The sequence below is a fragment of the Pan troglodytes genome, chromosome 11 (assembly GCF_028858775.2).
Source record: "Pan troglodytes isolate AG18354 chromosome 11, NHGRI_mPanTro3-v2.0_pri, whole genome shotgun sequence".
Lineage (NCBI taxonomy): Eukaryota > Metazoa > Chordata > Mammalia > Primates > Hominidae > Pan > Pan troglodytes.
This window is the reverse complement of record NC_072409.2, coordinates 88,753,418-88,777,531: the sequence shown is the minus strand read 5'-3', so window position 1 is coordinate 88,777,531 and position 24,114 is coordinate 88,753,418. Positions and strand designations below refer to the sequence as shown.

At 40.0% G+C, this 24,114-nt stretch overlaps 1 protein-coding gene and 1 long non-coding RNA gene across 9 annotated transcripts in view; one reads left to right on the top strand and one right to left on the bottom strand.

Annotated features, from left to right (window-relative positions):
• Positions 1-24,114, bottom strand: part of LOC104007835 (uncharacterized) — a 111,883-nt gene that overhangs the window by 6,365 nt on the left and 81,404 nt on the right. The gene's annotated exons all lie outside the window — the stretch shown is intronic.
• The window catches only part of TEK (TEK receptor tyrosine kinase), a 133,922-nt gene that overhangs the window by 46,320 nt on the left and 63,488 nt on the right, over positions 1-24,114 (top strand). For all 7 annotated transcript variants that reach the window (XR_010148741.1, XM_063787908.1, XM_016960699.4 and 4 more), the window contains exons 2-6: positions 2,449-2,760; positions 13,127-13,237; positions 14,109-14,261; positions 17,262-17,393; positions 17,868-18,008. Coding sequence is in view for 6 of the 7 variants with exons in the window: in XM_063787908.1 (XP_063643978.1) it covers positions 2,449-2,760; positions 13,127-13,237; positions 14,109-14,261; positions 17,262-17,393; positions 17,868-18,008 (849 nt within the window). In the remaining variant the exon portion in view is untranslated. The remainder of the gene's footprint in view (positions 1-2,448; positions 2,761-13,126; positions 13,238-14,108; positions 14,262-17,261; positions 17,394-17,867; positions 18,009-24,114) is intronic.

Below are 24,114 nucleotides of genomic sequence, written 5' to 3'. Positions count from 1 at the left end.
TGGGAACTCATTCTAGTGGAGATTTTCTCCCTCAATCTCATGTAATGAGTTAATATTACAATAAAATGCAGGTGTAACTCCTGCTTACACGAAGACTTGACTTTGAAATTTTTCTTTCTAATCATTCAGATAAAGGTTTAATTTGTACCAAGATTATCCTCAAAACATCACTGAATACAGTAAACACTGGCAATTGCCATTAAAAACACATTGTATGAGGACTTTATATCAGGTACAATGCTTGACATAAGTAGGTGCTCAAAAATTCTGGTAAATGAATATTAGCCTTAAACGCTCAGCAGTCATTGGTCACTTTTCTTTGGCATTTTGTAAAAATTGTAATGTTTTTTTTCCCCAAAACATTGGGAATAATGTTTTTTTTGCCCCAAAACAGTTAAATATGGGCAAGGAGGTCAGTTCAGACTCGGGGGAGCACTTTTGGTTTTTTTTTTTGAGACAGAATTTTGCTCTTTGTCGCCCAGGCTGGAGCGCAGCACTGGAACCTCTGCCTCCAGGGCTCAAATGATTCTCCTGTCTCAGCCTCCCGAGTAGCTGGGATTACAGGCACCCACCACCACACCCTGCTAATTTTTGTATTTTTAATAGAGACAAGGTTTCACCATGTTGACCAGGCTGGTCTCAAACTCCTGACCTCAGGTGATCCCCCTGCCTCGGCCTCCCAAAGTGCTGGGATTGCAGGCATGAGCCACTGTGCCTGGCCCGCACTTTCGTTTTTAACCTTATTATTCTAGAATTGGAAGCCGAGCAAATGGATGGACTTCAGTCAGGCAGATCTGAAATAAAATTTGCCCATCCATCCATCCCATCCATCCATACACTCATCCAACAAATACTTAAGTCCTCTATATGTTGAGATTACGGAGAACATTCCATTGTAAACCAATTCCTAAATTCCTGTTCCTATACAGAACATTTGGAGTTTATCATTTAGAGGGAGAGTAAATAAAATAATCACAAATTATGGTAATCTGTATGAATAAAACAGGAGGCCAAATTAGAGGTCAATGGGATGAGAGTGTGTAGGTATTATAGATAAGGCAGGTAGAGAAGCCTTCTATGAGAAAGTGGCACTTAAGCTGAGACCCAAAGGACAAGCAGAAGGTGGCCATGCCAAGAGTGGAGAAAAGCATTCCAGGCAGAAGGAACAGCAAAGGCTTTGAGGTAGGAAAGAGTATCTTGTATCCAAGGAATGAAAGACCAGTGAGCATTTGAATCCCAGCTCTGCCTTCAATAGCTGTGGAAAATGAAACTAGCTGCTCAATCTTTTGAGCCTTCATTTCTTCATATTTAAAATTGAGATAATGGTGCATACCTCACAGAGTTGCTGAATTTAATGGGTACTCAATAAGATAACATGTAGCTTATTTGAATCACTTCTACACAAAGGTCTCTGAGACTCTAGTTGGGCCCTCATCACTCAATTGATTTTTCTAGTCTCCTGATTGTTTTATGCACATTTGAGAGCCAACCATCACTGGAGCTAGAGAACATTTTCCATCCCTGATATTTCCACATTTAAAGAGGAGAGAATAGACACAGACTCTATCTGCTCATGTTAGAACCTTTAGAAATCAAAAAAGGGAGGGGTGGGGAGGGGAGAGAGAGAAAGAAAGAGAAATAGTGAGAAAATAACGTGAGAGGATTTTCTTTTTAAAAGTGTACTTCCTCATTTACAGAACAAATTCATAAAATTTAAAGTTTGGGTAAGGTTTTGTTTTTGTTTTTACATTTGGGGAGAGGGTAAGGTTTGGGGCTAAGTGTTCAGGAAACAGAATAAAGAGAAATGAAATAATAATCACTGAGTATGCAATATATAACAGACAGAGTGGTTGGCAAGTTATGTATTTTATCTTATTTAATCTTTACAAGAATCCTGATGGAGTAAATGAGGCCCTGAGGGAAATGAAGACTTCACTTAGTCACTGTCTGTCACTTATCTTGAGGTATTTAATGTGGAATTGTGCAATTCTTTAAAAATGAGACTCTATAAGGCATAAGTTTATGTAGTTGATATATTTCTTTAGAATACTTTATTGTTGTGACAGTATCACATTAGCATCAATTGATAACTAATAGTTAAATGAATAATGATAATGTCATTATTATTAATTCATCTTAATACAACATACATTTCCTGAATACCCAGCTATGTCTAGTGCATGGCTTGTTGGGGGAATAATGGGTAGTCCATTGCAACTAGGGTATGCAGTGGGGCAGGAGAGGTTAGCAGGGTCTAGCTGATGAAGGGTCTTGATGCCTTGGTAAAGAGTTCTGGATTTTGTCCAGTGGAAGATAGGCACATGGTCAGAATAGCATTTTAGAAAGAATCCTCACACAACTTTAAGACAAGGCTTTGTGAGCACCAGTTTACCCCTGGGGTCATGTTAATAACCTTAGTCATACATTATTTTCTCTCTTTCCTTTTAGGAACTGTGGAAGGTGCCATGGACTTGATCTTGATCAATTCCCTACCTCTTGTATCTGATGCTGAAACATCTCTCACCTGCATTGCCTCTGGGTGGCGCCCCCATGAGCCCATCACCATAGGAAGGGACTTTGAAGCCTTAATGAACCAGCACCAGGATCCGCTGGAAGTTACTCAAGATGTGACCAGAGAATGGGCTAAAAAAGTTGTTTGGAAGAGAGAAAAGGCTAGTAAGATCAATGGTGCTTATTTCTGTGAAGGGCGAGTTCGAGGAGAGGCAATCAGGATACGAACCATGAAGATGCGTCAACAAGGTAACATGCCCCTAAGTTTTGGGCAGGTGAGGCCCACTGAGGAACACACACACCTTTTGTCTTGGCAGCTGCTCCCTCAGGGGCAGGGCATGCACTACCTGAATGTAGAGCTTGACGATCTTGCCTGTCTCTTTCCGTGCATCACCGTGTCTGGTACATGGAATGTTAGAGATAAAGGAGACTACCCAGTCCAACCCCTTAACTAGATACTGTGCCTACTTTGTGAGATGAAATATTTCATATGTTCTAAGGGCATCATGGTACTTATGGATAGTTGACTGTTACATGTATGTAATATGAAAATCATAGCAAGGAAAACAAGTGTTCATTGCCAAACTACTGACTATTTTGAGCTTTCTTATTTGATTTTTCATGTGATACATTGCTTTGCTTGTCCCTAAATACCCTTAATGGAAGTTAATATTTTCAGGAGAAAATTAAATATAAATAAGAATTTTAGAAGGGGAATATCCATCAGTAACTTAATTTAATTAGTTATTTGGTATATCAACTTTCTTTTCCTTTTTTTTTTTTTTTTTTTTTTGGGATGGAGTCTCACTCTGTCACCGGACTAGAGTGCAGTGGCATGATTTTGGCTCACTGCAACCTCCGCCTCCCGGGTTCAAGTGATTCTCCTGCCTCAGCCTCCCAAGTAGCTGGGATTACAGGCAAGCACCACCACACCCAGCTAATTTTGTATATTTTTAGTAGAGACAGGGTGTCACCATATTGGCCAGGACGATCTTGATCTGTAGACCTCGTGATCTGCCCGCCATGGCCTCCCAAAGTGTTGGGATTACAGGCGTGAGCCACCATGCCCGGCCAGTGTATCAATTTTCTATTGCCACAATAATGCTGTGTAACATAACCACAAACCACAGTGGCATACAATAATGAGCATGCATAGCTTGTGAGTCTAAGTCAGCTGTGTTGATTAGATGGATGTATTGACCTTGGTTGGGATTCCTTACATATATAGTGTTGCCTGGCTATAGGCTTAGTAGGCTGGCCTTGGCTGGGGCAACTTTGCTCAGTTCCTTATACTATAGCAGGCTAAGGTAGTATAAGGTCATAGTGTACAATTCTCAGCTTAGGTTGCCAGGAGCCTCATGTGTTTCTATTTTTTTGTACCACTGCCATCTACATTTCATGTACATGAGATGTAGACATGAGGCTCTTTGCAACCTAGGCTCAGAATTGTACACTATCACTTCTGCTTCATTTTATCAACCTAAGCCAGTTAAGTAGCTGAGCCTAGTATCAGAGAGGGCACTACAAACTGAAATGACAAAGAGTCAGGGATACAGGGAGGGATGAAGAATTAGGGCCCTCTTTGCAGGCTACCATTTTTGGAAAAGGACCATGATTTAATTTCAGCAGTCGAGTACCCAGGTCCAGTTCAGAAAACACCAGAATTTTGCAGGAGGATTTTGAAAGCCTCCTCTAAGGGAGGATTATTAAGACTTGCTACCACCCCAGAAGGCGATGATGTGATGAAGTCTTCCTCCCAAAATAAAAGTGGGCCTTAAGCTAAATCTTTAGACCAGTCCACCTGTGTGATGGCAGTTGAAGGAGATGGTGTTGCAAATATTATTTAATAATTGTATTCTAAGGTTCCAGGCCTGGGCAGGCAGGCAGACTTCTGGTGCTCTTGATGCTGTCTGCTGGGAGGAAGGTACAGAATTCCAGCTAAGGTGACCTCTCTTTCTTCTGCCTGGAATGATCTGGCCTCTCCCCTATCAGCCACTTTGTCTGGGCTGCTGATTCCTAAAATGAAGGAGTCTTTTCCAAATTAGTATCATCACAACCACAGGAGCTGTGGACTGAGGACTTGTCATTACATAAAATAATGACATTGTCAGCTGTTTAGGGTTTTTTTTTTTTTTTTTTTTTAAAGACAAGGGTCTTGCTTTTGCCCAGGCTGGAGTGCAGTGGCACAATTATAGTTCACTGCAGCCTTGACCTCCCGGGCTCATGCTGTTCTCCCACCTCAGCCTCCCAAGTAGCTGGGACTACAGGCAAGCACCACCATGCCTGGCTAATTAAACGAATTTTTCATAGATATGGGGGGGTCCTGCTTTGCTGCCTAGGCTGGTCTTGAACTACTAGCTTCAAGCCATCCTCCCACTTTGGCCTCTCAAAGTGCTGGGATTATAGGTGTGAGCCCACCAGGCCTGACTTTTAGAAAGCTGATCCAGTTAAATAACACACCTCTGCACATTGCTGATTGGCTGTTTCTTTTATAATCTAACCATCTGTAGTCTGCATTTTTTTTAGATCAATGCTTTTTAAAGTTGAACATGCTTACAGATCACCTGTAATTCTTGTAAACATGCAGACTCTGATTTAATAGGTTGTTTGGGACAGTCCTGGGATTCTGCAGTTCTACCCAGGTCCCAGGTGATGAGAATCTGCTCGACCATGGACCATGATTTGAGTAGCAGTTTAGAGTTAGCCTCTAACTTGAGTCCACCTGAAAATATTTCTTTGAATTTACTAATGGTAGTAATGAAAAGATTTGAAGGCAGCAAACTCATTTTAAGGTCAAAAGTAATAAAATTGCTGTTCATTACAAATGAAGGAAAGGGTTTTCTTAGCAAAACTAGAATGTTCACCTTTAAATGACAGCAGGGCAAGTGGGAAAAGTGCACAACAGAAATTCCCAGGAATGCAGCTCTCCGTTGAGGAAAGAGAGGTTGAACAAAGGGATGTGAGGTGTGCCAAAGCTATCATGGCTGAAAGTCAGCTCTATTATTTTTCACATGTGTCATTTTGGATTTGACTTGTATAAAGACTAATATTCTTCTGCTGATGTTTCCACATTCTAAAGGAAGATGATCTGAGATTATGCCCCAGTCATTTCGTGGGAACAAAATGTGAAGTGCCACTGTGTCCTTGCTGTACTGTCCTGAGGTCATCCTTGACAATGTATAAATAAGAACATGTAAAGCAAACTGGACCAGAACATTGGGAGTTAAAAACCCGCTGTAATGATCCCCCCAAACTGAGAGGCTAGGTGATCACAGGTAAAGGATGGCTTAACTTCAGTTAAATAAGGCAAAGGCAGACCTGGATAGTGAGAAACACTAACGAGAAGATGGCTTTTAGAATTATGCTCACTTGAGTTTTAATTCGTTCTCCATCACTCACCAGCTGTGTGGCCTTTGGCAAGTTATTTAACTTCTATTGGTCTCATTTATCATCATCTGTGAAATGGGTATAATAATACCTACAAAATTGTTTTGTTTTAAATAAGTTGGTATATACAAGAAGCATTGATTTACACAGTGAACATGTCCCTAAAAGCTTAGGTAAAGCAATATATTGCAGAATAAGGTACATAGTAATAAGAATAATAGCAGCTTGTAAATGGTGGGAATGGCATTTGATGCCAAGTGATCTGACTTCAGAGCTAGTATTTATTACCACTACGCTACCCTTTGGATATCATTCTCACTTAATGTTAGCAACTCTCCCTGATTCTGAGCTCTTGTTTTATAAAGTACAATGATCCTACCTGAAGTCCTAAAAAGCAACCCAGGGCACAGAGTAGCGGTATGAGAGTGGAAGTCAGACAGATATGGGTTCGAGTCTACCTCTGCAACTGAGTGGTGTGGCTCAGGACAAGTTACTTAATTGAAGTCATATTTTTTCCTCATGTGAAAAAAAAATAAGGATAGAGATTTTATCACACATATTTGGAAATTAAATGAGGCACTTAACTATTACCAATTACATTATCTGCTTCACAGTAAATGTTTAACAACTGATTATTGTAATTTCTTTGAGTAATAGGTGAGATAATTTTCTGACTCAATTGTAGAAATTTTTACTATGCATTCACATATTATGGAGTTTTACACAAAATGGAAAAATAGGTATGTTCTCTCCTGTATTTTAACAATAACAGCATCTCAGGCTGATGATGAACAGGTTCTGTTTTTCTTGCTGACCATCCAGTGGGGGAAATCTGGTTTGAGGAAAGTAAAATCCTTTATGATGAATCAGGAAAAACCTCCAAAACTATATTTTCATGTCACTATTAATTCGTTATTAAAACATCATGGAAACTCAGAAATGCCTGCCTAGGGACACAGCAGGATAAAATAAACATCAATATATTCCTGCTTGCTGCTGACTCGTACATCTGTGGAGGAAGTGGAAAATCCATTTGAGATGTGCCAAAACACAGCTTAAATTGGCTCACACACCCCAAACAGCCAAACTGGATTTTATCAATGGCATCATCCAAAATAGTCAACAGCAGTTTGACTCAAACCTCATTGGTGATTTCATTTGGGGGTAGGAAATTATATATAAAGTTTGAAACGTTTTCAGATCCAAAGACCTGTTTCAAACTGATCCATTAGAAGAAACAGAGGGTTATTTTATTCCTACTTTCATTTGAGAAATAGCTTTATATTAAGAATATCAAACTTCCCAAACATAATTTACGAAGTTGATAGAGAAGAGCCATTTGCACCTTTGGTGCAAAGGAATATGTTAAAAGCATCAAGAAAATGGGAAAATCTGAAACAGTTTAGTTCATTTATACTTTCATTCCACAATTTTTCTTTTCTTTTTTTTTTTTAGACGGAGTCTTGCTCTGTCACCCAGGCTGGAGTGCAGTGGCGCGATCTCGGCTCACTGCAACCTCTGCCTCCTGGGTTCAAGTGATTCTCCTGCCTCAGCCTCCCGAGCAGCTGGGACTACAGGTGCGCACCACCATGCCCAGCTTGTTTTCATATTTTTAGTAGAGACAGGGTTTTACCATGTTGGCCGGGGTGGTCTCCATCTCCTGACCTTGTGATCCACCCACCTCAGCCTCCTAAAGTGCTGGGATTACAGGCGTGAGCCAGTGCGCCCAGCCACCACAATTATTCTTGAGCCTCTATTTTTGCCACATGTTTTCCTGAATACTTGTATGCCTGACATTCCCCTAGCAACTTTATATGTATTACTAACTTAGTCTTTATCAAATATATATCAGATGAGGACTTTTAAGACCCCACTAATAATAGATGAGGCTTAGCTATTGTAACTTAACGTGCATTTACTAGCTAGTGAGTGTTGGATCTGGGAAGGTGAAGTCAGGCCCGATTCTAGAAGCCTGGCTCTAACCATCACCCTGTGCTACCTTTCAAAACAGATGTGATCTTGCCCTCCTGGAACACCCAATCTAGTAGGGGATATATACCATGAGTGGGGCTATAATGAAAAAATGCAGGGTATTTAGGGAGTAGCTATGAGGGCGTCTAACCTGTGTTCCAGGTGTTGTGTGAGGTCTCTGGAGATACCTAAATGGAAACTGATGAATGAGCAGGAGCTGGTGAGGCTGAGGAGAAAAGGAGGAGAAAAGAAGAAAGAAAACTCATGACTTGGACATGAGTGATGAGATCTGGCTGAGGAACTGAATACAGTTCAAAGTGGCTGGAATTGAGAGCTAAGGATGTGGACCTGGAGAATGATAAGTCTGGAGAACTAGGGGTGGAGGTCTTGAGTTTGTGTCTCAACTTCCACATTTATTCACTGTTGATAGGCCTTGGGTAAGGGACATAGTCTTCCTTAACTCCATCTCCCATATGGATAAACTGTAGCTATACTGTCTTCACAGGACTGTGGTGAAATTGCACAAAATAATCACAGATATGAAACTACATTATTTCCTGTAGTACTTACACAACAATTAAATTGAAAGGAGATGACTGAAATTGAGCTCACTTGTTTTTCATCTGTGTTTTCACTTGTGTATAACTTTTACTACCACCTACTTTCTTCTCCAGCCCTTATGGAATAAGGAATTATATTTTTAGTTAAGTTCTGCCCATGAATTAGCCCATCCAAATGATCTTAAGCAAGTTATCTTCCAACCTAGGCCTCAGCAGTATCAAATTTAAAATGAGGTGGTTGGACCTTAAAGCCTTCTGAGTGCTAACATTACGTAATCTATGAAAGCATCCAGAGCGAGATTCCTTGGTTCAAATCCTGGCTCTCCCATGTATATGCTGTGTGATCTTGGACATGTTACCTAGCTTCTCTGTACCTTAATTTCCTCATCTGTAAAATTAGGATAATTGTAGTACCTATCTCATAGGGATATTATAAAAAGTAATTTTTATTTAGTTGGAGTCTCACTCTGTTGCCCAGGCTGGAGTGCAGTAGCTCATTACAGTCTTGATTTCTTTCTTTCTTTTTTTTTTTTTTTTAGATGGAGTCTCAGTCTGTCACTGAGGCTAGAGTGCAGTGGCGCAATCTTAGCTCACTGCAAGCTCCGCCTCCTGGGTTCACGCCATTCTCCTGTCTAAGCCTCCTGAGTAGCTGGGACGACAGGCCCCCGCTACCACGCCCGGCTAATTTTTTGTATTTTTAGTAGAGATGGAGTTTCAATGTGTTAGCCAGGATGATCTCGATCTCCTGACCTTGTGATCTGCCCACCTCGGCCTCACAAAGTGCTGGGATTACAGGCGTGAGCAACTACGCCTGGTCTACAGTCTTGATTTCTTAAGCTCAAGTGATCCTCCTGAACAGCTGGGACTACAAGCATGTGCTACCATACCTGGCTAATTTTTAAATATTTTTTTTGTATGGAGTAGGGGGGTCTCGCTGTGTTGCATAGGCTGGTCTCAAACTCCTGGCCTTAAGAGATCCTCCCACCTTGGCCTCCCAAAGTTTTGGGATTAGAAGCATGAGCCACCGCCCCCAGGTTGACAATTAAATTTGTGTAAAGTGCTTATAACAGCACTTGGTCCATAGTAGGCGCTATTAAAAGGTATTTATTGTTTTTATGGTCTAGTCAAGTCATATAACATCAATATATGTGTACTGAATACAAGCCAGGCTCCTGTGTCATCAGAAAGCCCAAAGTAGAACATGAATGTTGGATTTCCTTCGTTAGTACTCAGCAGAGAGCAATCAGCCTAGAGACATTCATGCAGAGAGGTAAACTCTGGACAGCAGTGAAACTCTGGTGTGATAATGCCCCTAAGAAAACGGGAGCTTAAAAAGCACAGTCGTAAATAATAAAGAGCCACAGAGTGGTGGGGGGGGAAAGCTACTTGGAGTTGAGCCTGCTGGGGAACCTTGGTTCCTTTCAGAACACAATACTGAGTGAGAAGTCCCACGGTCAGCTAAACAATTCTCACACAAAGGAGCAGAAAATATAAACAAACCATATAGACAGGAACAACAGCATGAAATGGTCCGAAAAAAATTCTCATAGAAGTCCAGGAGCATGCCACAGAGAGCAAGAGCTGCATGCATTTGGAGGGCTAAATGAAGCACTTGGCAACGTGAGCAGAAGCCCCACAAAGACAGCCCCCCTCACCATCCAGTCCCCTGTCTGCTCCTCCTTTATGGCTGGCTCATTTTAGTGCTCTGGAGAAAAGTGTCCCTCATGTTCATATCACAAACGTCAGCACAGCAGTGTTGCTGTTTATATTAGAAGGATACCAACCTCTTCTAGGCACCTCAGGGCTTAGCCTACATCACTTAATATTACTAACAACCTTTGAAGGTAGGTATCATTACTTTTCAATTACACATGAGAAAACTGAGATTTGCAGAGGTGAAGCAGCTTTCAAAAAGGGTGGCAGAGGGTGGATCCAAGCCCAGGAATGTGTCTGATTCCAGCGCTCACACTGCTGGAATGATCTACCCCGTGCTCTCTCTGGGTTTGCCCCCAGGTCATCATCTGCACCAAAGGCATTCACATACCTGACCACCAGGGGAGTCTGTGCAAGGCACCCATGCTAGGATCCGCAGGCACAGCCCACAGCCGATGAAAGCAAGCAGGCAAACCTAAAGCCCAGGTCCTTCTGAGCATGGTTCGGAGGCATCTTTTGCCCTCACAGGGTAGTTGTCTCAGCCAGTGGCGCGCACAGCACTTGATTAGTCTTTCTCAAACCACCATCTGAAAGCCACGGATGAGATGAGAATGAGGGCACAGCGACCAGCTGGTTCATCACAAGGTCCTCAGCAGGATCCCTATGATCCCAAGGCTTGGTCCTGGTCTGAATCTTTATAGGAATTCTTACTTTGGGGGACAGGATGTTTTGCTATTAATTTCTAATTTAGGTGCATTCTGGTCAGAGAATTTTGTTATTAACAGAGATGTGCTTTGTGGATAAACAGGCAGTGTTCTGGTAAATAATGTGTATTTCAATAACTGAGCAAGGGGTTAATGAATATTCAACAGATCTCTAATAGTGTTATTAAAATCTTCTAAATATTTCCTTAGTAATTTTCAGTCTTTTTGATTAATTTCTGAAAGTTTCCACCGTGTTCACGGATTTGTCAGTTTCTTTAATTCTGACACTTTTTGTTTCATGAGCTTTGAAAGTTTGTTGGTAGATGCATATGTAATTTCAGGATTACAATATTTTCCTGAACATGACACGTGAATAAAATCTAACAAGGTTTTATCAGTTAGTAGATGGTTCTGTTTTATCATTACATAATGACCATCTATATCCCTAATTTTTAGCTTTATAATAATTTTTTCTGTATAAATGTTGCAATACTAGCTTTATTTAGTATTAGTTTGCTATATATTTTTATATCCCTTTATTCACAATCTTATGTGCCATTATGTTGAATGTATACTTCATGAAAGAGCACACAGTTTTATGTGTGTGTGTGTTTTAGAATTGAGATTCTAGAATCTAAGATTTTTCTGGTCTGAATTTGATGTGAGCTCCTGTCTTTTAACATACATTTGGCATAACGTCTGCCACCTTATCCTATCTTTTCCACACCATGATTTTCTCTGGTCCTTTTTTTCTCATTTTATGTCTTTTGTTTCCTTCTCTTCTCTCTTGCCCTCCTGTTGAGGAAAGTTAGATAGACTGTTTCTCTTCCTTTAGTGGTGATCCTTATATTGTTAACATTGGCTTAACTTAAAGCCTAAAGCTAATGCCTCCTTATGTCACAGAGTTTGGCTTTCTGCAGATTATGATATAAGTTAAGGGAATTCAGAAACTCTTGTTGCTGGAAGAAAGTTAGAAGATTTTATTCACATATCTTGTCCAATAAGCCAAGGGAATCAGTCAATGTTGCATGGCAAGCTTGACACAGTAACAGAAATTTTCAATCAATTGGCTTATTTTATTTTATTTTTTTTGAGACTGAGTCTTGCTCTGTTGCCCATGCTGGAGTGCAGTGGCATGATCTTGGCTCACTGCAATCTCCGCCTCCCAGATTCAAGCAATTCTCCTACCTCAGCCTCCCGAGTGGCTGGAATTAAAGGCATGTCCCACCATGCCCGGCTAATTTTTGTATTTTTAGTAGAGATGGGGTTTCGCCATGTAGGCCAGGCTGGTCTCGATCTCCTGACCTCAAGTGATCTGTCTACGTTGGCATCCCAAAAGGCTGGGATTACAGGCATGAGCCACTGTGCCTGGTCTTGGCTTATGATTTTATAAGTCAAATATAAAATAATTTTCCCAGTTACATGTCAGTACTGTCCAGTTCCATAACTGTGTCAGTTCATACATATATAATTAAAAGGTAGAAGGCAAGATATTAGATTCCATCCTTGTCTTTATTCTTCAGTCTTCCAATATTTAAACCATAAGTAGTAAGTCCAGCATTTTGCTCATTTTATTTGAGAAATGCATGGGGCATTCTAAAGCAATTAGAATTATTTGGAACAATAGCAACACAACAGGACCAGGGGAAAAGCCATTTGGTAAATTTTTTTTCTCTTTCACTTTGGGGGAAACTCAGATTTCATTCATGTTTTTTTTTCCACTTTAAGAAAACTTGGGATTGGAGAAGGATGGCAGATTCATAGTTAATATAGTTTATTGTTAGTATCAGGACTTAGTTTGATAATAGGTACAGTTTGAGTATTCCAAATCCAAAAATCTGAAATCTGAAATGCTCCAAGATCCAAAAATATTTGAGCGCCAATTTGATGCTCAAAGGAAATGTTCATTGGAGCATTTTGGATTTCAGATTTTCTGATTTGGGATCCTTAGCTGGCATAATGCAAACATTTCAAAATGGAAAAATAAAATCTGAAACACTTCTGGTCCTAAGTATTTCAGATAAGGGATATTCATTCTGAACTAATCAGCACGAAGTCCTCATCTCCCCAACCACTGAATAGAAAAATTGTGTATAGGCATATTGTTTGTATATATTTACACTCTTATAAAGGAAGTGACCATCCCTTTCATCAGAATCTTAAAAAGGTACATAATGTTAAGAAAGGTTAAAACGCATTAGCCACCACTGTTTTTCACATTAGAAAAACCATCTGACACTTAGCAAGTGCCAGCCCTCATTTTCTGAGTCTCAAAGCTCAATTGCTCCTGGAGAAAATGTGTGATCCCATTTTTGGTATTTGTTTTCTCTCTTTTAAAAGCTTCCTTCCTACCAGCTACTTTAACTATGACTGTGGACAAGGGAGATAACGTGAACATATCTTTCAAAAAGGTATTGATTAAAGAAGAAGATGCAGTGATTTACAAAAATGGTGAGTATGTGTTTCATTGCTTTCCCCAGTACGATGTGAGATATCAGATAACGTACAACATATTGGATCATTTTCCTATTGTGGTCTTGTGGGCAGATGTTTGAATTAAAGCTGCTATGATGCCAACTTTCAAATTCTGTGTATGATAGAAGCCCTCTTAGGTGACATATTTGGTTACTTAAGGATATTAAAGTGGAATTCATATATATGAATGTACATGGTGTATGTACATACAATAAAACCCCATCATAATGTGAGATCCCAACTTCAGCCATATAAAATGTGAGTTTCTTTGATTGTGACATTGTTGATTGCAAGGTTTAGGAAATTACCACAGTAAACATGGGAAGCCAATTGTTAGCAGTTCTGGCAGTCCAACTGTGTAATACAAATGTGTCTAGGTCCTAGCTATGGTTTCGTACCACCCAGTGTCAGTTGCCTGATCCAGCTGGAATATTGATGGGGATCATTCTGAAGTCTGTGAGTGGATAGGACTTCCAGATCGGAGTAGCGATTATAGATATCTCTTGGTTAATTGGTTAGTTGACAGGGTTACCTATCATTTTTCACCTAACTTTGCCTTCCAGCTATGTTCCCCTCTCCCTGTAGAATGTAAGAACTTAGACCACCCCCGTCTTCATGTGTTTGGTGGTAGATCCCACAGACTAACCTATCTGTTCTATCACTATGACTTTCTTGACTATTGAGAGAGTACTGAATAGTTCAGCATTTTCATTCTTCTCCCACATCCAATATGTGAGAGCACATTTTCTTGACCATGTCAGGGAAAGCTGATTAAGTGAAGAAACCAGACAAGGAAGCAGGTATGTTTCAGTGTGACCTATGGTTCTTCACTCTTCCCTCTTACTAGGTTCCTTCATCCATTCAGTGCCCCGGCATGAAGTACCTGATATTCTAGAAGTACACCTGTCTCATGCTCAGCCCCAGGATGCTGGAGTGTACTCGGCCAGGTATATAGGAGGAAACCTCTTCACCTCGGCCTTCACCAGGCTGATAGTCCGGAGTAAGTGATGGAGAGGCCACCATTTGTGATGGTGTAGTTGTTAGGTTGTTAGGATTTTTAGTTGCAAATAACAGAAACTAACCATGGCTTCTTAAGCAAAAACCAGGGATTGGTTGGAGGTTGTATTAGTCTGTTCTTATGCTGCAAAGCAAATGAATAAGAGATAGCAATCATTAGAGGAATGACAGAGAAACCCAGGTATTTAGACCTGAAGACTTAAATATTTAATATTACAAATACTTGATATAGCTGGGGAAAACTCAGGACAAATCATTTTCTTTTCTCAGGGCAAATCATTTCTAATCTCACATGCTCTTTATTGAGACATACCTGAGACTGGGTAATTTATTAAGGGAAGAGGTTTAATTGACTCACAGTTCAATATGGCTGGGGAGACATCAGGAAACTTACAATCATGGCAAAAGAGGAAGCAAACACATCCTTCTTCACATGGCGGCAGGAGAGAGAAGAATGAGAGTGAAGGAGGGGGGAAGCACCATATAAAACCATCAAATCTCATGAGAACTCACTCACTATCATGTGAACAGCATGAGGGCAACTGCCTCCATGATTAAATGACCTCTTACCTCCTACTGGGTTTCTCCCACAACACGTGGGGATTATGGGAACTACAATTCAAGATGAGATTTGGGTAGGGACACAGCCAAACCATACCAGAGGGGGACACTAAGGACTCTTAATAAATTTATGGGAAAGCTGAAAAGTGGCTGGGTACGGTGGCTCATGCCTGTAATCTCAGCACTTTGAGAGGCACTTTGAGCTCAAGAGTTTGAGACCAGCCTGGGCAACATGGCAAAACCCCATCTCTAGAAAAAATACAAAAATTAGCCAGGCATGGTGATGCATGCCTGTAGTTCTAGCTATTTGACAGGTTGAGGTGGGAGGATAGTTCAAGCTCGGGAGGTCGAGGTTGCAGTGGGCCAGGCTAGTTGAAAGAGCAAGACCTTGTCTCAAAAACAAAAACAAAAACAAAAACTATAAAGCAAGTTCCAGAAAAGATAAGCTTCAAGGAAGAGCTGAGGCTCAGTTGTGGTGGGTGTGGGGAGGTAAGGGAGTGGGCTTTCTCTCTAAGATGCTGCTTTTACCATATCTCAGCTTCAGCAATGTTTCTTTCACTTCCAAATTTTGAATTTCCAGGATAAATAATCAGATTGGCCTAACATATATTAGATGTCTATCAGCCTAGACCAGTGAGCTATAGACAAGGGTGGAGTCACGTACTACACATTACAGGCACTAGAAGCTCACATTTTTACAGCATAATCATCCATATAAAAAGGGGGATCACAATGAGTAAAGCAGTCTCACTGAAACGTGTCTGCTCTAGGGGGATGAGTTGGACCTCTTGGGTTAGACTAACATCTGCTTAAACATTGCCTCCTGTAAATCCCACACTTCCCAGGTCATTTAACTCTTATGTGTGATTTTTATTTTCAGTTTTGAAAAATCTAAGAGTTAGAACTAGTAAAAACTTTTTTTCTCCATTATAACTATTGAAGTGGGGGCATAAATATCACCATTACATTTTCCTGTAATTTTTACAGGAACTTCACAAATAGAAAGAAAATGATTTGCCCTGAATTTTCCCCAGCTAGATCAGGTTTTCATAATATTAAATATTGAAGTCTTCAGGTCTAAATGCCTGGGCTTCTCTGTCATTCCTCTAACGATTGCCATCTCCAATTCATTTGCTTTGCGTTATGTTCCCCCATTCATTTACCAAAATGTGTTGGTCATAACTCTGTGCCAAGAATTGTGTTGGTGTTGAGAATACAGGATCATAAGATAAATCCCTGTCCTTTGGGTCATTCCCAATCAGAGTAGGCACATGTATAATTAGCTAAATAAATATTGAAAAATGACAATATAAGTATGAGAAGTGTGGTTCCTCTAGTTTATGCTCCATGCTTAGCCACCTCTATGGACATAAAATATAGCATGGTATTTTATAGGCAGGACTATTTGGGCTTGAGTCGAGAGGAATCTTTCCATGTACCCAGGACCTGTTTTCCTCCTGGATGACTACTGTGCTTGACTTCTATTAAATGTCAGAGCAGGCTTTGTGTAATATGAATCTTAAAAAATATAATTTATGATGATAGCAAAACTGCAATATTCAGCTTCTAGTAGCTTGCCTCACAGCTACCTTTACATGAACTTTCTGTGGACTTGGGAGACGCAAGTGACATCCCCTTTTATTCCACTACTCAGGAGAGTCTGAATGTCAAGGAAGCAATTTGCCTTTATTTCATTTAGCTAGTTTCTCTGGAGTCTGATATAACACCATGTACTAGGTGTACTCAGAGGGTAAATGGGGTACATCTTCTAGGAAGGTCAGACATACCTATACATGTTGATATATAGTTGTTTGAGATAGGAAAACCAAAGTGTTTTTCCTAATCTCTGCTCTCACTGAACACAACACTTCTGACACCAATGTGCACAGATTACTAGGCCACTTCTAGAATTTCTCATTCAGTAGGTCGTGGTTGGGTGGTTGGGTGGGATCTGGGGTTTGCATTTCTAACAGATTCCCAGATGATGGGGATGCTACTGGTCAGAGACCACACTTTGAAAACCACAGCTCCAGCCTGTAACCATACCTGCAGCTCCCTGGACATGCCATGCTGTCTTCCCATGCCTTGTCTTTGCCTGGAAGACACTCTCCAGCCTTATGTTCTTTGCTACTTAGTTGGTCCTGCAGATTCAGCTTGCATACCATATCCTCTGGGAAGCCTTCCTTTATGCCCTCTTCTATCCACCAGACGCAGTTAGGTACTCCTTGTCTTTGTTTCTGTCGCGATTTCCTGTTTACATATCTGTCTCCCATATTAGACAATGAGCTTTTAGAGAGCAGAGCCTGTATTTTATCTTTATTCACCATTGTCTACTGAATGACTGACACACAGTAGGTGCTCAATAAAGATGTGTTGAGCGAATGTGCTCTACTCATCACAGCCTTGTTTTCCTTAACAAAAGGATGTGAAGCCCAGAAGTGGGGACCTGAATGCAACCATCTCTGTACTGCTTGTATGAACAATGGTGTCTGCCATGAAGATACTGGAGAATGCATTTGCCCTCCTGGGTTTATGGGAAGGACATGTGAGAAGGGTAAGTCAAGAGACTTGATAAGTAAGCTGTGGATTTACAGAGCCATCGTTGCTGGATCTAGAATTTTAGATCTGGACACAGATGGGAATGGAAGCTAAATGGCCTCTGTTAGGTCAGCTGGTACCTGTGTGTGAATTAGAAAAAGGTGCCTTTTCCTAAAGGTTCTTTAATGCCAACCACTGGAAAGTTACAATAAATATACAGATCCGTGATGTTTACAGTGTGAATGCTGCCCCCTAGGTTTGTGCACTGCACAAACCTGCATGATTGTGAGTGATGTCCCTGATGTCTGCTCTGTGGGGCAGTTTCATTATCAGTAAAATGGGCCATAAGGGTGTGTTCATCCTCCCATGCCACAGCTGAGATTTGACTGTTTCCCATATTCACTAGACTAAGAGAAATGAATCTAAAGAATTATGTATTTCAAGGGGTTGCATATTTGACTCTGAATCATCTTTTCTTTTCCTCCCAAAGCTTGTGAACTGCACACATTTGGCAGAACTTGTAAAGAAAGGTGCAGTGGACAAGAGGGATGCAAGGCTTATGTGTTCTGTCTCCCTGACCCCTATGGGTGTTCCTGTGCCACAGGCTGGAAGGGTCTGCAGTGCAATGAAGGTATGCACCAATCACACCCTTGGACAGAAAATGTTCTAGCAGGTATATAAAGGAGATCCAGTTTGCTGTAAATCACAACATCGGATATACCTGGACTGCTTAGCTACCCACTACTGGACAACAGGATTTTGAATCATGGATGTTTACATCCAATGTTAATTATACTTTCACAATAAAAATCTAGACCGCATAGAAAGTACTTCTCATAACTATCATCTGGGGATCTTTACTAAAGCACGGATTCTGATTTGGTAGGCATGGACTGGGGCCCGAGGTTCTGCATTTCTAACAGGCTCCCAAGTAGTTCTGATATTATTGGTTTTCAGACCACGCTTTGAGTAGGAAGACCATAGAAGACTTGTTTTTTTTTTTTTTTTTTTTCAGTGAATCATAAAGTCACAGCTTTAGCCAGGCATGGTATCACATGCCTGTTGTCCCAGTTATTCAGGAGGCTGAGGCAGGAGGATCCCTTGAGCCCAGGAGTTTGAAGCTGCAGTGAGCTATGATTGCACCACTGCACTCCAGCCTGGGCAACAGAGTGAGACCTCGTTTAAAAAAAAAAAAAATCAAAATCAGAGCTTTTATGTCAGATCCAGACAGGATTTGGGGCTCAAAAATTGAAGAAGTTAAAATCTTACCTGCCGTGGACCTTATGCAAGTAGTACTAACATCATCTACTCAGAGTCCCTCTGCCCTTTGTAAAACAAGCTTTCCCATTTGACCAGGCTCTGTGGAGTGCATCTGACATCCACTTTTCAGTATGCGTTTCACATCTACTGTTGCATAGTAGCTCAACATGAACCTGCAGACAAATGTGACAGAACCTCCCTAATGTATATTAATACTGTGAATTAGCCAGAGCTCAAAGGCTTTTCAGTGTTTATCTCACAAAGTCAGCGTTTCCCATATCCGGCACTAAAGGTAGCTACGATGGGGTCCCAGCAACTTGATAACAATGCTCCAGGGCAGAGCAGTTCAGTAGAAATATAAGCCATCCACATATAGAATTTAAAATTTTCTAGTGTCCACATTAAAAAAGTGAGGAGAAATAGGTGAAATAATTTTGATCTATTAACCCAATATGTTAAAAATATTATCAGTTCAACATGTAATCAATAGAAAAAAGTATTAATGAGATATTTTACATTCCCTTTTTCATAGTAAGTCTTTGAAATTTCAGTTTGGACTAGCTATATTTTAAGAGTTCCATAGCCACACGTGGCTAACTGTACTGGACAGCATAGCTCCAGGGGCTTGGAGGAGGAGGACAAAGAGGAGAGTTACACAAAAGTAAGCTTCAGCCACCTGCAATACCTCATTCAGTTCCCTCTAAATGCTATGTCTGCCCCCCTGGAACATGCAGTGAGCCACAGCAGTGGAGAAATCCCATCTGGCCTCTGAAGTGTGTATGTTAAGGTAAAAGGTGACTCCAGGCAGGGGGCAGATCCCTTCTTTTTTTAAAAAAATTAAAATGTTACGCAAACTATGAACACTTTGCTAGGACCCAGGAAGCGGTGCATGCCAGCAGTCTCTAGAACATAAACTTCATCAGCTTTGTAGTGAATGTGTCTCTGGGCCCAGGTTTTTTTGTTTTTTTTTTTTAATTCTTTTTATTATTATTATTATTATACTGTAAGTTTTAGGGTACATGTGCACAATGTGCAGGTTAGTTCCATATGTATACATGTGCCATGCTTGTGTGCTGCACCCATCAACTCGTCATTTAGCATTAGGTATATCTCCTAATGCTACCCCTCCCCCCTCCCCCCACCCCACAACAGTCCCCAGAGTGTGATGTTCCCCTTCCTGTGTCCGTGTGTTCTCGCTGTTCAATTCCCATCTATGAGTGAGAACATACGGTGTTTGGTTTTTTGTCCTTGCGATAGTTTACTGAGAATGATGATTTCCAATGTCATCCATGTCCCTACAAAGGACATGAACTCATCATTTTTTATGGCTGCATAGTATTCCATGGTGTATATGTGCCACATTTTCTTAATCCAGTCTATCATTGTTGGACATTTGGGTTGGTTCCAAGTCTTTGCTATTGTGAATAGTGCCACAATAAACATACGTGTGCATGTGTCTTTATAGCATCATGATTTATAATCCTTTGGGTATATACCCAGTAATGGGGTGGCTGGGTAAAATGGTATTTCTAGTTCTAGATCCCTGAGGAATCGCCACACTGACTTCCACAATGGTTGAACTAGTTTTCAGTCCCACCAACAGTGTAAAAGTGTTCCTATTTCTCCACATCCTCTCCAGCACCTGTTGTTTCCTGACTTTTTAATGATCGCCATTCTAACTGGTGTGAGATGGTATCTCATTGTGGTTTTGATTTGCATTTCTCTGATGGCCAGTGATGATGAGAATTTTTTCATGTGTCTTTTGGCTGCATAAATGTCTTCTTTAGAGAAGTGTCTGTTCATATCCTTTGCCCACTTTTTGATGGGGTTGTTTGTTTTTTTCTTATAAATTTGTTTGTGTTCATCGTAGATTCTGGATATTAGCCCTTTGTCAGATGAGTAGGTTGTGAAAATTTTCTCCCATTTTGTAGGTTGCCTGTTCACTCTGATGGTAGTTTCTTGCCCAGGTTTATAAGAGTACATTTCATGAACTCATCTCAGCCCATTCCTGGCTCAAGAAATCACCAAGATTTTATGAATAGAACTGTTCTAATATTCTTCCAGACTCCTTTCAACAATTACTATCCTGTTCATTCCATCCAAAAAGCAGTAGGAAAGCAAGGAGACATTTCTAACAGTAACTACTTAAGGACATGGTCTCCTTTAATAGTCCAGGATTTAGAATAGTCAACAATAGATTGTACATTGGCAAGTTTTATGTATCAGGGCTGGTTTCTATCTGAGGAAATAAGCAATAATAGAAATTTTTGAAGCAAATAGTGGGGACAATAAAGAGAACAGGGGAATTCCGCTGTGCAAATATGTGATAATTCAAAGTCATTCAGAACACTTTGCCAGGAAGAAAGTTCTAGTGTATTCTATAGACTAAAAAAATCAAGGCTTCGTGATATTTTAAGGTCTTCTGCCATCCCAACAGAAACTTGATTTCAGTAGTCAGATTTCCTTTATGCTTATTAATAGTTCTTAACCTTTCTACCATCTGCTTTGAGTAAGAAGTTGTGATTACGTTTTTTTCCAGCTTTATCAAGGTCTAATTGCTAAATAAAAATTGTATGTAGTTAAGGTGCAAAATGTGATATTTTGATATATCTATACATTGTGAAATGATTACTGCTGTTAAGCTAATTAACATATCCATCACCTCACACAGTTATCTGTGTGTGTGGGTGTGGTGAGAGCATTTAAAATTGCTCAGCAAATTTCAAGTGTACAATACAGTAATATTAAGTTTAGCTACCACACTGTCTATTAGAACTCCAGAACTTACTTATCCTACTGTGTAATTAAAAGTTTTTGCCCTTTGACCAACATCTCCCCATTTCCTCCACCCTGTAGTCCCTGGGAACCACTATGCTACTCTGCTTCTGTAAGTTTGACTTTTTCAGACTCCACTTATAGAAGAGATCTTACAGTATTGGTCTTTATATGCCTGGCTTATTTCACTTAGCATGGTGCCCTCCAGGTTCATCCGTGTTGTTGCAAATGACAGGATTTCCTTCTTTTCAAAGGCTGAATAATATGCCATTATATATGTGTACACACCACATTTTCTTTATCCATTCATCCATGGATGGACGAATGGTCAAGTCCATATTTTGGCTACTGTAAGCAATGCTGCAATGGACATGAGAAAACAGATGTCTCTTTGAGATAGTGATTTCATTTCTCTTGGATATATACCAGAAATGGGATTGCTGGATCATATGGCAGTTCTATTTTGAGTGTTTTGAAGAACTTCCTTATTGTTTTCCATAATGACTGTACCAATTTACGTTCCCACCAACAGCATACAAGGGTTCCCTATTATCTACATCCTTGCCATTCTAGCAGGCATCATGTGATATCTCATTGTGGTTTTGATTTTCATTTCCCTGATGATCAGTGAGGTTGAGTATTTTTCATAGACCTGTTGGCCATTTGTATGTCGTCTTTTAAGAGATGTCGGCTGGGCACGGTGGCTCATGCCTGTAATCCCAGCACTTTGGGAGGCCAAGGCGGGCGGATCACCTGAGGTTGGGAGTTTGAGACCAGCCTGACCAACAACGAGAAACCCCATCTCTACTAAAAATACAAAATTAGCCAGGCACGGTGGTGCATGCCTTTAATCCCAGCTACTTGGGAGGCTGAGGCAGGAGAATCGCTTGAACCAGGGAGGTGGAGGTTGTGGTGAGCTGAGGTCATGCCATTGCATTCCAGCCTGGGCAACAAGAGTGAAACTCCATCTCAAAAAAGGAAAAAGAAAAAAAAAGATGTCTATTCAGGTCCTTTGTCCATTTTTTAATCAGGTTGTTTTCTTGCTATTAAGTGGTTTGCGTTCCGTATATATTCTGGATATTAACCTCTTATCAGGTGTATACTTTGGAAATACATTCTCTTGTTCCATACATTGTTTCTTCACTCTGTTGATTGTTTTCTTTGCTGTGCAGAAGCTTGTTAGTTTGATGCAATCACATTTGTCTATTTGTGCTTTTGTTGTCTGTGCTTTTGAGGTCATATCCAAAAAAATCATTGCCCGGATCAGTATCAAGAAGCTTTTCCCGTCTGTTTTCTTCTAGTAGTTTTACAATTTCAGGTCTTACGTTGTGTCTTTAGTCAATTTTGTTTTGAGTTTTGAATATAATGAGATGAGGTTCTAATTTTATTCTTCTGCTTGTGGTTATCTAGTTTTCCCAGGACTGTTTATTGAAGAGATTATCCTTTCCCTGTTGTGTGTTCTTCATACTTTTGTTGAATCTGTTAACTGTAAATGTGTAAATTTATTTCTGGGCTGTCCATTCTGTTCCGTTGGTCTATATGTCTGTTTTTATGCCAGTACCGTACTGTTTTTATTACTATAGCTTTGTAATATATTTTGAAATCAGGTAATGTGATGTCTCTAGCTTTGTTCTTCTTGCTCAATATTGCTTTGGCTATTCTAGGTCTTCTGTGGTTCAATATAAATTTTAGAATTGTTTTTTCTATTTCTGTGAAAAATACCATTGCAATTTTGATAGTGATTGTATTGAATTTGTAGATAACTTAGTTGTGATTGATACTAAAAATAAAGACTGCATTTTAGCTGGGTGAATAAAATACAAAATCAAAACAAATCATCAGAGCCCCAAAAGACAAGCTTTTGCATTAATTTTTGGTTAGAAGCCTTCTAGTAATGTTACAGTTGACCAAAATAAGGACACCCAGTTAACAGAATCCATTTGCCATGCACCAAATTCTAAGAATTGTCCTGGCAGGTTTAGTGAGCTCCAAGGGAAAATAATGCTTCTACCCTGTCCTCCCAGGAGCTTATAACAAGTATCAAAACATAATTTGAATGGCTTAAATATTCTACTATAAAGAAACAGTCTTAAAAAGCTAACATTTTAAATTATCTTGATTTTTAGTTTTTAGCAGTTTAACCATGATGTGCCTATGCATAGTTTACTTTATATTTATTCTGCTAAGGGCTTAACAAATTTTTGAATGTGTAAATTTCAACAAATTGGGATAATTTAAACCATTATTTCTTCAAATATTTTGTCTAACCCTTTCTCTCTGGTCCTTCTTGGACCTCCAGTTACGTGTGTGTTAGATGTTTTGTCTCTTGGGTCCCTAAGGATTAAAAATCATTTTTTTCCAACCTTTTTCCTACTTTTCTTCTTTAGATGGGCTATCTATTGATGTTGCTTCAAGTTTATTGACTCTTTCTTTTGTTATCTCCATTCTGTTGCTAAGTCCATACAGTGATTATTTGATTTCAAATATTGTGTTTTTCAGTTTTAGAATTCCTTTTGCTTTTTAAAAATAGTTTCTATTTCCCTGCTGAAGTTTCTCATTGTTGCATTTGTTACGAACATATCTTCTTTTACCTTACTGAGCATAGTTATTATAGTTGTTTTAAAATTCTTGTCTATTCCAACATCTGAGTCATCACAGTTGGTCTCTATTTATTTTCTTTTCCTTTAAAAAATGGGCCTTAC